The sequence below is a fragment of the Protomyctophum bolini genome (assembly GCF_963924005.1).
Source record: "Protomyctophum bolini genome assembly, chromosome: 16".
Classification (NCBI taxonomy): Eukaryota; Metazoa; Chordata; class Actinopteri; order Myctophiformes; family Myctophidae; genus Protomyctophum; species Protomyctophum bolini.
The window spans coordinates 35,254,786-35,267,675 of record NC_137877.1 but is presented as its reverse complement, the minus strand read 5'-3'; the positions used below and the strand labels follow the sequence as shown (position 1 = coordinate 35,267,675).

Sequence of the window (12,890 nt, the reverse complement as noted above, 5' to 3'; positions counted from 1 at the left end):
AAGATAACGTAGACTAGTATTCAATGATGATGACACTTTCACCTAGTTAAGCAGTTAATATTGCTTTCACTAACCAAAGGCTCAATGGGGTTTGTGGAGTCAAACATGATTTCCAAATTGTGGGTTATCCTCCAAAACAACCAAAGTGTACCTCATTTATGCTGCAAAACATTGCTGTCAGGCAACAGCTAATTTAAAATGTCACAAGTGTGTGCTTAAGAGTTTCTTATTTCAGCTTTTATGAGCTTGCACAACCAAGTTTTTCACCCACCTTACTTGTAATGTGATAATAAAGATTGATTCTGATTCTGACAAGCAAAAGCATCATCCTCTATTATCATTTCATTCAAGACATGATTCGGAGATCCATGCGATTATCGTAGGCATACCATATTCTGAATGACCAAAAAGAGGACACATGTGCGCGTGCATGTGTGCGTGCATGTGCGGTTCTGTTTGAATTAAATCAATTTGTCAAAAAGGTTTGGCTCCTAAATTTGATAAAATATGCTCTATATTAGTTTATATGTATAATATTTAAAGCAGTGGCTCTCAAAGGTGTGATCCAGGGACCCTCATGGTTCCTTGAGGGGGTTCCAAATGGACCCATTATAGGTCTGTAACTCTGAGAGTGTAACACATGGACCCAAATGGACCCTTACAGGTCTGTAACTCTGAGAGTGTACTAGTACAAATGGAACCAAATGGACCCTTTTATAACTTTTAACTCTGATACTGTACAAATGGAATCAAATGGGACTCTTATGGGTCCATCTGGTTTTACTCTCAGAGTTATGGGGGTCCTTGAAATTTAAAAGTTTAAGAACCTGTATGCAATGGCTTATCTCTTGTAAAAAGCCTATTCTCCAAACCATTATGTTATGCTTTGCTACTGTAGGTTGTACAAAATAATATTGTAAAACATGTTAGTGCAAACATTATCCAAACACAACATCAGCAAATGTACAACATGCAATGTGCAAAAAGTTCAAAATCCAAAACAAAATCACGCAGGTATAAAAAGTCTAAAAATAAAAACATCATGCAAAAGTAGCACATTGTGCCAAAACATCACTGCAAACAAAGTGGAAACAAACAGCATTATACACACACGCACGCACGCGCGCACACACACACACACACACACACACACACACACACACACACACACACACACACCCTCTTCCCTGGAAATACACACACAAACAAGTCACACACAAACAAGTGCGCACACTCACAGTATTTCCTAATAAACATGACTCAATCAGGTAAGCTGGTAGACTGCACCCTTCTTGAGAACTACATTTTCTGTGGAATGTCCTCAGACTTCCCAGTAACTGATAACATTGATGCACTTCCACGTCCGCCAAAAGTAATGCATTGTTCCGTGGAAGAAAATGCCAAATCCTCACTTTGCTACATTATTAGATTTATGGTCAGGGACCACATGCAATACCTTCACGGCTGACCAGTGGTCCACGGACCACCTGTTGAAATGATGTTTTTATTTTTAGACTTTTTATACCTGCGTGATTTTGTTTTGGATTTTGAACTTTTTGCACATTGCATGTTGTACATTTGCTGATGTTGTGTTTGGATAATGTTTGCACTAACATGTTTTACCTGTACATTGCATGTTGTATGTACATAGGCCTACTCCATGTTTTCTTATTTTATGAACATTGCACACACACACACACACACACACACACACACACGAAGGGGGCTTGGCGCAGGGGGCGTGGGTATGTCCAGATAGTTGCCTCCCGGAGGCCTCTTTTGTCCAGTGTCCATTCTGGGTCTGGAAACGGTACTGTTTTGAGCGTTGACCCCAGTAGAAGGTCTGCTGCTGTGATTTTTACACCTCTCCCGCTTAGCGGAGAGTGGGGTGTGGTAGAGGACATCTCCCTGAATGCGTGGGTATGTCCAGATAGTTGCCTCGCGGAGCCATTCTCTGCTCACATTCCGGGGTTCGGGCTGAAAGTCCACCTCCCACAGTGTTTTTCCACTACGAACCATTGAACGTGCATTGTAATACACAATCATTGGTCTGAATGGTCTGTGAGCGTAGCGATATGGGCGCGTTCGGAAATACCGCACCGGAGCGCACTCGCCTATTAGTTTGCATTGCACAGTGTGCTCAGTGCGCAATTTCCGAACGCGCCCTATGTATATACAGGCGATACGTGTAAAACCCCGGACATTTGAAGGAATTTATAAAACCCCCCCGGACTGCCAAAAGAGGACTTGTCCGGGCAAAAGAGGATTGAAGGTTTTCAAAGTGAGGGCACTAGGTGGCGCAAAACAATAAAAAAAAATACAGTATAAATCTATATACAAAATAATTAATAATAAATCTAATTGGCACAAAAGCATTATTGTTTGTGCCAATATAATGTTTTACATTTAAAGACACTTCGCAATATGGGGGCTGCAGTCAGAGGCTATGGCTATTGGGGGTCCTTGGTATAAAAAGGTTTTAGAACCTCTGTACACGAACAACTTTCATTGAATGTGTGAAACTGCCTTCTCTTTACTGTAGTCACTTTCAACCTGGTGTCCCTATTCTGGCCATGTCATTAAATGTACCAAAAACAAAAACTAGGCCTATCAAAAATGTGAACAGAGCTGCATGACACCACTGACGTACGCCTTATACATACTTACAGTATGTCAATTAATCCTGGTCAATCCTATTCAAAACATACATATTGCAGCTAGCTGTTGTGAAACCTAAAGTGGTTATTTCACTTTAGAACACTTGTGTGGTCATTGTAACATTGACTCCTAACATTGGCTGAGAGGCTTTAACTGTGCAAACCGTTCGGCCACAACAGTGAACACGGTAGTGTTCACTGTTGTGGCCGAACGGTTTGCGGAGCGGTCTTGATATCGGAAGGTCGCTAGTTCGTATCCCCGGACCGGCACGTTCAAATTACCACCGCTGAAGTGCCCTTGGACAAGGCATTGAACCTCTAACATGAAATGTTCTATGAGCAGGGCCTGGCTGTAAACAAGTTATTGAGCTTAGTCCAGTTACCCTGGGTAAACATAGTACCTTTCCTTTCCTTTCCTGTCTCACACTGACCGAGTTCAGCCCAACACTGGGTCACTGGCAGGTTGTAACAACATCCTAACGCTTCATGTAACCACAACACTCCTCCTCCTCCTCCTCCTCCTCCTCTTCCTCGCTAGCGGACGTGGTTTCCACAGCGACCTCCTCCATGGCGTCCGTCACCTCTTCCTGTGAGGACAGGAGGAGGGGAGCGGACGCATCGTCTAGGGCCTTCTCCGCTCCATCAGAGGGAGGCGCCGCCGTGTCATGATTGACCTCCTCCGGCTCGTGTGCGCCGAACGACAGTGACCAGAGGTCGACGCCCTGACCGCTTCCCTTCACCCACACTCCCTCCACCTTCGTCTTCACAACGCCCACAGTCAAAGCACCCAAACCTTGCACGTGAGGCTGGAGCATCATCTCACACGCCTCCGATGAGCCCAGCTCATTTGATTCCGGCAGGGGAACGGTACTCAATACCGTACATTCGGCCGCCGGTGCGTGGCGGTCTGTGCCTACAGCTGATTGGAGGGGCGATGTGGGACGGAGGGGAGAGGAGTGGGTGTGGTCACGCACGCCATTGGACCACTCAAGCAGAAGAACAGCGTGTTGGTCTGAACCCACGGGCTCAAATGATGTAGACCCGGCCGTCGGTGAGGATGAGGAGGATGACGATGAGGAGCTGGGGGAGGGAGAGAGGGCCACGGGACGCAATGTATAACCATCTCCTCCGCTCCCTGACCGGCTCTCCTGTTCCGTTTCTCCTTCATCATCGTATCCTTTCTCCGACTGTCTGTTGTTGCTGTTCCCTTCACCACCTGTAGAGGGCGACGCTGACTCAACAAAGACCAAGGATATGAGACCATCACAGGGTTCGAAAACTAATTGCTCCTCCTTTGGATGGATGGTGATGTCCAACTGAGACAGAGAAGAGAGAGAGAGAGAGAGAGAGAGAGAGAGAGAGAGAGAGAGAGACAGAGACAGAGACAGAGACAGAGACAGAGACAGAGACAGAGAGAAGAATTAAGGGAGAGATAGTACTTGTAATGAAAAAGAAATGTAATTGCTGATTTTAATTTGCATATTACATAAACTCTAGCAGAATAGCGATCAAAGTGTGTTTGTGAAAGGAAATGTCATTATTAAGTACATTATTATGTATATATTTAAAACTGTAGATGTTTACCCATTTCAAGTAATATTCTAAGATAGAAGAGACAGATTAGATGTGAGTCAGCGAAAGAACATTGAGAAAGCGTGAATAGAGTTGAGCTATAGCAGATATTATGATATTATGACACAGAACGATAACGCAATGTCAGATGTCAATCCAACAGTCTTATCTGCCAACCTTCAACAATCACTCTCTAAAGGACCTCAGCTTCTATTCTTTACTGTTCAGAAACACTTGGGGGAAGGGAAAGCCCCCTTCATGGTTTATCTTCCCTTGTGGTTTGACTTTGACTTTTACCATTCAAAACAATGGAACATTACCTGACTCTAATAGCAGCGCGGTCGGCTCTCAGTCGCATGAGAAAACACAACATCCGCCAAGTGCCAAGTCTATATCCCCCATGCCCCCTCCTCCCACCTACACACATATGTTAACGTCTCATCGTCTGATTACTTTAAGTATTTGTGCTAGGGGATAATACCAAAGGTTACGAGTGAAATTTCAAAGCGTGCGATGTTGCTGGCGGATGGGAAACACTCACATACATTTTAAAGAAATTTCCGATGAGTGGCATTTAAAAAAAAAAACGTTTTACATAATTTTCTACCCAATTTAATCATTGCCAACTGGGGCACGGTGGCACAGTTGGTAGTGCTGTCGCCTCACAGCTAGAAGGTCCTGGGTCGCTGTGGGTACTGGCGGCGTGTTTCCTCCCATACCCGAAGGCGGGGTTGGCGAAAGGGCCTTTCTGTGTGGAGTTTGCATGTTCTCCCCGTGTCCCCTAGGGTAGGTACCCTCACAAAAAACATGCAGTAATCCTGGTCACTAAACTGCCTCCCCCTGGCCAGTCGGGGGGCGCCTGATGGAGGGGAAAGGAACTGGTTGGAATAACGTGTTCCTTCCACGTGCTACGTCCAACCAGGGAAACTCCCCCCTGTCAGTTGTAAAGGAGCAACTTGGACACTCAGGCATGAAGGAAGCGTGAGTTCAAGTCCGTTGCTCTCCCCTTGTCCCCCACATATGGGGACTAGGTTGGTGGAGGGTGTGTAGAGACCAGGATCACATTAGATGATTGACACAGGGGTGAAAAATGGGTTACAAAATCGTGGGATAAAAATATATATAAAAAGAAAATCATTGCCAATTGGCCCAATTTCCCAAGTGAATTGTCGCTGTTATCCCCTCACCCAAACGGTGTGCCAAGGAACATTGGTGTACCATTAGTCAAGTCCGGGTGTGCCTTGAGCTTTTGTCACAACACATTCATTCATTCATAAAAAGTAGGGTTGTCCCGATCACTGCCTTTTCAAATGAACGGAATCGGACCGGGAGAAAAAAAAAGGGACATCCCTATACTATAGTATGTCCAGTACAATATCCAAAATCACAGACAATATTTAGAGAACACGTTTATACCATACGTGTTCTCTAAACAATATAAATATGTCCACGAAGTGGACAGTAGTCACCAGGATGCTCGGTAGGAAGTGGACAGTACTCACCAGGATGCTCGGTAGCACCGTTTCCAGGCAGATAAACCCGGTCCACCACTGCAGAACCAAAGCCACTGCAATACACACCACCAACACACACAGTGGCGCCACAATCTTTATAGCTGTGGAGAGAGAGATCCATACATTAAATACACATAATGTATGACACACTAAACAGAGGCGTGTCGGTGGCATACTGCCACTGCCCTTGAGCAAGGCATTGATCTAAGAGTTTGAAGTTATGTTCCATAGAAGACCTATTGTTACTTTCAATAATAACAAAAATACAAGGCAGTGCTGGGTGATATAGAGTTGACAAAATCAAATAACATGATATGTTTGACCAAATACTGTACGTCGATATTGATATTGTGACGATAATAACAGTATTATTATGGCGATGCATATTGGTGTTCTTTGAGAAAAAAGCAACAGCAATGCCTATACAATAACTAAGTTGGTAAAGGCAAATAATGAAAGAGCTGGAACAGAACAGGGCACACTTTCATATTGTTTATTCAAGTTTAAACACTTCAACCCTACAGTATATACTTAGTTGACCAGGGTCACCCAGGGCTCTACACTAAGTCCACTTCCCTCTACACCAAAATCTCTTGCCCGACAATAGTCGATCTACTAGCTCACAATGCACTGCGAGCTTTTAGAGTTGCTATTCTCAGCGAATGTTCACCACAGAAGAAATAGGGATGCGAGGGTTCATGTGGTTAACACCTTACTGTCAGCATAGTCAGGATGGGTAAATACAGAGGACACATTTCATGTATCTGCAAATGTACAATTACAGAATAATAACTAAAGTAATTATTATTGTTATTAAACACCCACCCCTTCCTGCAGGTAGGTCAGTGGTGAAGGCACACACAGGCTGGCTGTAGTTGGACTCTCTTCTAGGCAGAAAGTTCTCATAGAAACTGACAAACACACAGTACTGTCTGCCTGGAACCAGGTCCTTCAGAATGAGACTCTTCAGACCTTCCCTAGTCTGAAAGAACTGAACACACACAAAACACTTGAGGTTTAAGTTTCCAGAAATACTTTCACAATAGATAATACCAGTAAGACGCCTGAGGGCGAGAAGCGACCTCGCCCTTTAGGGCTTAATTTTAGGGCCTTTTGAGAACTCTAGTTTTCGCCGGCTGCCGGGCGCGGCTGCACAAATAACTTTGTGGCAGAGTCGTCTAGAGTCTAGAGTTTAAATGGACAGCTATCAGTCAAAAGGGAGACATCGAAGAGGAAGGATGGATGGAGAAGGATCAACATAATGGAATTCAAGAACCGTTTCTGACATCATTCATGGCCATATATAGCGTGTCTTGGAGATGTGACTATATCACAATGCGTGACCATATATGGGGACATTCGCTTATATGGGCTTAATGGTCGCCCAGCGGCGGAAAACGCCCTATGTACAGTATGGGGATTTTGAGTGACGACCTTCGGTCGCAATAAAGAATATGGATATATATATATATTACATGAACTACTGATAACACTTCTACTGCTAAAGACGGAGATTAGCCCAAAGACGGATAATTAATTGTTTGATATCAGCGAGCTACACTACAGTCACTACTAGGAGCCTCTATTGTGCAACTTTCGACGTCATTTCCGGTTGGTGCGTCATCAAGTGTTTTCCTTCCATTATACTGGACGGCAGGAAAAATTGCTAATAACTCTGAATCTAAATCAATGATTCCAATTCTAATCAAACATTGTGTTTTTGACGGCCCATCGCGGTCCCGTCGCTAGTCGCATTAGAATAAATGGTTGGTGTGTGTGCGTGTGTGTTACCGTAGCTGGTTGTGGGCTGCTCTTCTGGACCTTCAGACGGTAATGTAGGGTCTGGTAGATGTTCCTGAGGCGTTCCTCTGGAGGCTGCAGATCCACACATAAAGACCCAGGCCCACAGGGAGCCACCGTCAGCAGGGGCTGCTCCATCTCCGCTGGAACAAACGCCATGGAACAAACTACTATTTAAAACGTATAGATCTGTCAAGATGTTTGAGATAACAGTGACAGGCCCAAATAGGGACGCCAGGCTGAAACTTAAGTGGTTACACCGAAGTTCAAGGACACTTTGGTAGACATTTGGTTGTGTAGTTAGCTTGGATTCAAAAGGTTCTACGGGTGAGAAACATAAAAACATACAGTTTAGAAGGAAGGAAGTCCCATGCTCCTTATTAATAAATAGATAGGTACAACGTTTGGTATGAGGTTGGTTGGATTGTATTATATACAACAGTTAAAATGAACAAGCTGCTTTTGCAATGAGGGTAATTATCAAGTGACACACCCACCACATATACAAGGACACGGGGCCTAAATGCAAACAAGACCGTTGTTGCTGCTATCCCTTTTGGACTAAGTGTTTGACTGTATTCTGTTGCTGTTTTTACATTTCTCACTAATAAAACTATCCAATCAATCAATCAATCAATCAATCAATCAATCAATCAATCAATCAAACAGGCTGCATACAAGCTGTCAAGCCGAGGACTAGTAGAAACAATGTTAAAGTGGCACTAAGGCCGACGAGATTCCTAAATAGGGAAATCGTATATATAAATATAAATATATATATAAATGCATATATTTTGACATAATTTGATGTCATTTGGTTTGCAGTTAATTATTTTGATGTCTTTTGGTTTGCAGTTAATTATTTATTTTTCTGCACCATTGTACCACCCTACCCTCGATTTCCCTTAGTGCCATTTTAATAATTTGTTCTTGACATCTTTGTATGCAGCCTGTGTCCTTGTAGATGTGGTGGGTGTGTCACTTGATATAATTATAATAATAATTTGCAGAATCAGCATTGTTTGTATTTGTTTAGGGGATAAAGAAAAAGAGCGACTTTGAGGGCTGTTTCACTGTACAATGTAATCAATGAGGACCATATTTTGAATTATCAATCGGGAGCAAGTATTTTTGATATCTCACCCAACTTTGGAGTTACATCATGGCAAGGTAGCTGCACAAGCCAATCCTCCACCAAAGTGTCCCTGCACTTTAAAGTAACAGCCTAGCATGTGTAGTACTAGTAACTAAGTACATACGCAATGACTGTACTCAAGTACAACTTTTAACCCTAACCCAAATGTTATACGTTTGAGAACTTGTGATATTGGAACTTATAAGGAGCTACTTTTACGTTTGGTACTTTAAGTATATTTTGATGGAAATACTTTTATACTTCTACTCAAGTACACGGGACTCTGACGTGTAAGTTGTAACAGAGTATTTTTACATTGTGGCAATCGATACTTCTACTTAAGCAACAAACGTGAGTAGCAATGCTGTTGAAGGGGGTCTATTGACACTTACTCTCTTTGAGGGGCACAAAGCCGTCGTGCAGGAGCGGCTCTGAGACATCGGAGCCCAGGACGGCTTGGATCTGTGTATAATACACCTTGTTGGGGTCAGGGAAATGCTCCGTCAGGTTACACAGCAGTGGACGCCGCACGCGTTCACAGACCGACACCCAGCTACCCCTAGAATACATGAAGAATAGAATGAATTCATAGAACGCTGCTGCTGTTGTCGTCGCCGGGTGGAAAACGTATACCGTGTTGAGCAAAACCATTCATTTACAGGAAATGAGGGATGTGTACCAAGCCTCCCTGATTTGGTGCGACATATTGTGAACTTGCAGATGTGCTATTTTTGTATATATATACGACAGCAACGGTATATTATTTCAAATCACAATAATCACATCAGTTCATTTGCCAATATCTGAGATAAATAACGTATACCTAAGATTGTTGGACAACAACTTCAGAAACTTTATACATCCACATATGATAACAGCATCCTAAGGTTAGCAAGGAATATCACCTCTAATACTAAGCATGTGTTGTATAGAGAATATAGGTTGCTACCTTCAGGAAGGAGATATGGTGTACCAGCATACAACAAGGTCAGACTAAAGATTGGTTGGTTGCTGTGATGACTCACTAAAAGACAAACCAGTTGATCTGACACAATGGATGAATAAGTGACTCATGACATACAGTAGAGGCGTTTCCCCTGCTCCACTGGCTTCAGCACACAATCTGCTTTCAACATGACATCCCTGATTTGTGCATATAATCATAGGCCAATATTTGTAAACAATCCACAGATTTTCAATAAACAGCCCATCGGTTATTTTCACTATTCATTATATGGCAAAGAATACAGGGCTCATGAATCCTAGCGGCCCTATTCTGGGAATGTCGTAATAGCCGACTCATTCAGCTGAAATTGGTGATAAGATAATAAATGGGCAATAAATTAAGCAAACATCTGTCACCAAAACCTGTCCTGATAACCTCTCTGTTCTGCTCGCTTCTCCTCAGTGGCTGGAGAAATTGATCTGAATTTTGCACACAGGAATTGACCGTTAACATATGCGAACAAACAACGCCCGTTTTTTGCTTTCCCAAAATATACCCTCTTTATTAACGTTTTTATATGAAAAAAACCCTACCCCCAGGAGATATGAAGTCATCATCGACAACGATAGACTGCCATAAGCAAGTGTGTGTGTGTGTGAGTGTGTTTGTGTGCGTGTGCGCGCGCGTGTGTGTGTGTGTGTGTGTGTGTGTGTGTGTGTGTGTGTGCGGAAAATGTTCTAATCCAGGTTGTGTTATTAGCACACATAGTTTAGTTCAAATGGCTTAAACATCTCGTGGTTGTGGGAGCAACGGGTCCGACTCTGCGACAGCATGCGTATGTTCTGTGGGTACCACTGCTGCGACAGCATGCGTATGTTCTGTGGGTACCACTGCTGCGGCAGCATGTGTGTGCTCCGTGGGTACCACTGCACACAGGTGTCAAAGAGAAGTTGCAGTTGTCTTTTGAGATTTCCTCTTTGTTGTGTACAAGTGGGTCATACTGTACGATCTGACTGCAATCTGTCATGAGTGTTGATATCGTAATTACGATAATGTGCTATTTACACACACGCCGCCACGTGCGTCATGGGCGCGTAAACGTGCACACGCACACGCACACACAACACACACACACACACACACACACACACACACACACACACACACACACACACACACACACACACAACACACACACACACACACACACACACACACACACACACACGCGCGCACACACACACACACACACCTACCGTCCAGAGTGGACTGAAACATTGTAGTACGTGTCTGGGGGAGTGTCTGGTCCAGGCTTCCAGGTCACCAGGTGTATGAACTTTTTGGAGGTCAGCGTCAGATTGTTTGGCTTAGGAAGTACACTCATAGCTGCAACACATCAGTACAACATTAGGAAGTACACTCATAGCTGCAACACATCAGTACAACATTAGGAAGTACACTCATAGCTGCAACACATCAGTACAACATTAGGAAGCACACTCATAGCTGCAACACATCAGTACAACATTAGGAAGTACACTCATAGCTGCAACACATCAGTACAACATTAGGAAGTACATTCGTGATCATCCACCAGTACAGGAGTTCAATGTTTTCCGTTTATGACCAGGCCTACATATTTTTCTTAACAACAAATTCTATATTAATACTACTTCTATTCAGTTTTAAAAGTAAATATTTAACCTTTTAAATCACTGAAATAATTGACTCAGTATTCGGATATATACACCGGTAATCATAATTGCAAAAAACAAAGATGTGTCCAGTGGTGTAAATAGGCTTCCATACAAAAGGCCTTTACAGACCCGCCTTTTACAAATAAAACACCCCAATCATTTGAACCAAATAGTAGATAGCCTATATAGAGGGTATGCACAGGGTATAGGCCTGAGTTAACCATGAATAACCCTAATGTGTCTATGGAACTCATGTATACACACCCACTCACCTGTGAGCACCTGCAGTAACCATGAGAGCGTCCAGATGACATTTGTCATGACCGTGACATAATATTCTCCATTGTGCTGAGTGGCAAAAATAAAATAATACAATCATTTCAAAAATACTTTTTTGTTTTTGCTTTTAAATGAGAACAAATCTATTTTGGGCCCAATATGTCTACAAATTCTAAAACTGCAACAGTTTGTGATATCCAGTCATTGAGTCAAACCCTTTTCCCCATACTGTACATGTGATTCCCTTTTTTTACTTTCCTTTTTTTTTTAGAAGTGTATATTTTTAGGCCTATGTCTCTAAATGTTCTGATTAATTGAAAATGGTGCACCCCAAACAAGTGTAATGCTATATATGGTTCGTCCACAAGTAACAGTTTTTTGTATTGACTTCATGGTTTCGTTTGAAATGTACCCACCCAGGGCCATTCCATTCTACATACTGTGTCAATCAATCAATGAATCAATCCATTTATTTTCAGACCATTTTCTAACGTATAGACTTGATTTATTTTATTTTGTATGTATTCATTTATACATTTTGAGGAAGAAACTGTCAATTTAACGTTGGTGCCCACTGCCCAGTGCTGCCCACGAGGCGTTATGCCCAGCAATGCCCACTGACAGCCTGTATCCGTTAAGCTGCTAACGGTAACTGAACTAACAGTAGGCTGCATTGATAGCACTGTTTGTTTTGCTATTAGCTGATATCTTATTATTAAATAAATGAAAAGCCATGAAGTTTAGAAATAAAGTGGTCCTATATGAGGTAGCTCTACACTAATCTGTATTCTGTACGTACCGGTACTTCAATTAGGTTTACAATATGAATATTAAGACAACTTTAACTTACCCGCACTGTAACTTCTCCATGTTGTTTCCTGCCGAGATTGTTGTTGACATAGGGGACGTTATTGCCATGTAATAAAACTGGCAGAGAGAGACACAAGCATAACTGGTTTGGTTATGATACTATTAATTTATCCCACAGTTTATAACATAATAGGGTGTTTTATTGATGTAATTTTATTTGTACGTGTTCATTGATGATTTGTATGACGAGTGGTGGAGCGGCTATGTAAATCACAAACTAAGATGAGGCAAATAAATACCCTATGCTCCAGGAAATAGTAGGAAATCATGTGATCTAGTAGAAATGTGAAGTACTACAGGCTGGCCTGGCAGAGCCTATGGGCAGAGCAGCACAAATGTGGTTTACAAAGAAAGTATGGGGTTCGGGCCGGGTGGGTAGCCGGGGACCCCTGCTTTGAGAGGGTATATCCATCCTGGTTC

General features: G+C 42.8%; 1 protein-coding gene across 1 annotated transcript; it reads right to left on the bottom strand.

Annotated features, from left to right (window-relative positions):
• Positions 1-2,862: 2,862 nt before the first annotated feature.
• LOC308330328 (uncharacterized protein) lies at positions 2,863-12,459 on the bottom strand. The gene is made up of 8 exons (XM_080785177.1): positions 12,451-12,459; positions 11,594-11,669; positions 10,881-11,010; positions 9,071-9,237; positions 7,535-7,686; positions 6,569-6,734; positions 5,732-5,844; positions 2,863-3,973 (listed from the first exon to the last, which is right to left on the bottom strand). Exons 2-8 carry the CDS (start codon positions 11,640-11,642, stop codon positions 3,134-3,136), a joined length of 1,617 nt encoding a protein of 538 aa, XP_080641303.1. The 5' UTR covers positions 11,643-11,669; positions 12,451-12,459; the 3' UTR covers positions 2,863-3,133.
• Positions 12,460-12,890: the final 431 nt, after the last annotated feature.

Excerpts from the sequence above, each read along its gene's own strand:
- LOC308330328 (XM_080785177.1), bottom strand. The coding sequence starts at position 11,642 with ATGACAAATGTCATCTGGACGCTCTCATGGTTACTGCAGGTGCTCACA. Across the intron at positions 7,687-9,070 it reads CTTTGTGCCCCTCAAAGAGA|CGGAGATGGAGCAGCCCCTG; the intron begins GTAAGTGTCAAT and ends CGTTTGTTCCAG. Across the intron at positions 3,974-5,731 it reads CGGTGCTACCGAGCATCCTG|TTGGACATCACCATCCATCC; the intron begins GTGAGTACTGTC and ends TCTCTGTCTCAG.